Source organism: Echinops telfairi, unplaced genomic scaffold (genome assembly GCF_000313985.2).
Source record: "Echinops telfairi isolate 266 unplaced genomic scaffold, ASM31398v2 ScPeMD7_3;HRSCAF=10, whole genome shotgun sequence".
Taxonomy (NCBI): domain Eukaryota; kingdom Metazoa; phylum Chordata; class Mammalia; order Afrosoricida; family Tenrecidae; genus Echinops; species Echinops telfairi.
Window position 1 is genome coordinate 56,851,901 of NW_022103899.1, and position 1,799 is coordinate 56,853,699.

The 1,799-nt window shown below is 39.6% G+C and overlaps 1 protein-coding gene across 1 annotated transcript in view; it reads left to right on the plus strand.

Annotated features, from left to right (window-relative positions):
- Window positions 1-1,799, plus strand: part of LOC101648955 (nuclear body protein SP140-like protein) — a 41,554-nt gene that overhangs the window by 12,578 nt on the left and 27,177 nt on the right. The window contains exon 4 of the mRNA XM_045295902.1: window positions 514-570. Within this exon, the coding sequence (XP_045151837.1) occupies window positions 514-570 (57 nt within the window). The remainder of the gene's footprint in view (window positions 1-513; window positions 571-1,799) is intronic.

The following is a 1,799-nucleotide window of genomic DNA, read 5'->3' on the forward strand; positions in this document are numbered from 1 at the left end:
TCCTGATGCTGCATCCTTCTTCTTATAATCTAGCTTCTCTGATTATTTTCTCAGCATATAGATTGAATAAGTATGTTGAGAGTAGACAACCCTCAGGCACACCTTTCCTGATTTTAAACCAGGCAGTATTCTCTTGTTCTGGTCACACAACTGCTTCTTGGTACCCAGACAGGGTCCTCAGGAGCACAATGAACTGTTCTGGAATTCCCATTCTTCTCAAAGTTATCCTTGGTTTGTTATGATCCACACAGTTGAATGCCTGTGCATGGTCAATAAAACACGGGTAAATCTCTCTCTGGTATTCTCTGCTTTCAGTCCCAATCCATCTGACAATAGGACAGGGTTGAATTTGGAATCATCTACAATTGTAACTATTCTGAAGAAATCCCTCTTCCTTCACTGTTCCCAGCATGTCTTACTAGCTAGAAGTCCAAAGTCCTTCTAGATGGGTGATTATGCAATGTGGTCCCTGTACTGCTTGAGATCTCTGATTGCCATTTTTCTCCTTTTCAGTGATTTGTAACATTCAAATAGGTGATGAAGAAGAAACCCAGTTCATCCACGAACAAGGTAATTAGAACTTTGTCAAAAACGTATTTTCTCATCTTCTAAAAGGAAAGGAGATAATAATTCGGGAGAGTGGACACCCGGTGAATATTGTGACTTTGGAGAAGCCATGCAGAAGCAAACAGGGATTCCAGAGCAGTGGTGTTTTGTATGGGTTGTTAATGAACTAACTAGGCTTGGAATCCAACTGCCAGGCAGACATGGCAACCAAGAGGACAGAGCATGAATTCAAGAGAGAAAACTTCCGTGGGACTGTGAGCCAGAATGAAGGAAAACAGTGGACTGCGATAATTCTGAGGTAGAAATCAATAGAGAGGGGAAGAAGTAAGGGTTACGTAAAAGTTTTAAACAGGAGACCTTTGAAGACACAAGCATTGTACATGTGTGAGACTTTGCTTTAAGCATTGGGCTGCTAGTCAGAAGGTCAATGGTCCAAACCCATCAGCCACTCCAAGGGAGAAAGATGAGGTCATCTGCTTCCATAAAGATTTACAACCTCAGGAACCCTATGGAGCAGTTCTAGTCTGTCCTGTAGAGTCGGTGTAAGACAGAATTTACTTGACAGCAGTGAATTGTGGTTTAGAGAATGATCATTCAGCAGGAAAGGCAGTTATTTATAATATGAAAAAGAGTGCATGCAATTATATGCAATAGAGACTGTGGAAGGAATAAAGCTTTGCAGAATGAGAAGAAGAAAGAAAAGAAGTTAAGGACAGAGATGGGCAGAATGTTGTTGTTATTAGGTGCAATCAAGTTGATTCTTATTCATTGGGATCCGATACACAGCAGAATGAAGCACTGCCTGGTCCTGCACCAGCCTCACTATCATGTGAGCAATCAACTCTTTGAAATGCTCACATATGGATTATAATGTTTGCAACCAATAACTACTATTTCTAGATTTTTAAATCATCCTTGCATTTCTATTATTACTAATAACTATTGAATACTAACACTTAAGACATTGGCATGATTTTTTTTTTGCTAAGTTACTAGAACATAAATAGCTCTTTACATGAAACACCTCATTTAAACCCCTTAACAGCCCATGAGAAAGTTTTTGTTACCTACATTTTTCTGTAGAAAAAACTAAGGGATTGTGTTAGTCTGGGTACATTAGAGAAACAAATCCACAGAAACTCACGCATAAGAGAGAGTTTTATATAAAGGTTAAGTGCACATCAAGAAAACATCCCAACCCAGTGCTGCCCAAGCCCACAAGTCCAACATTA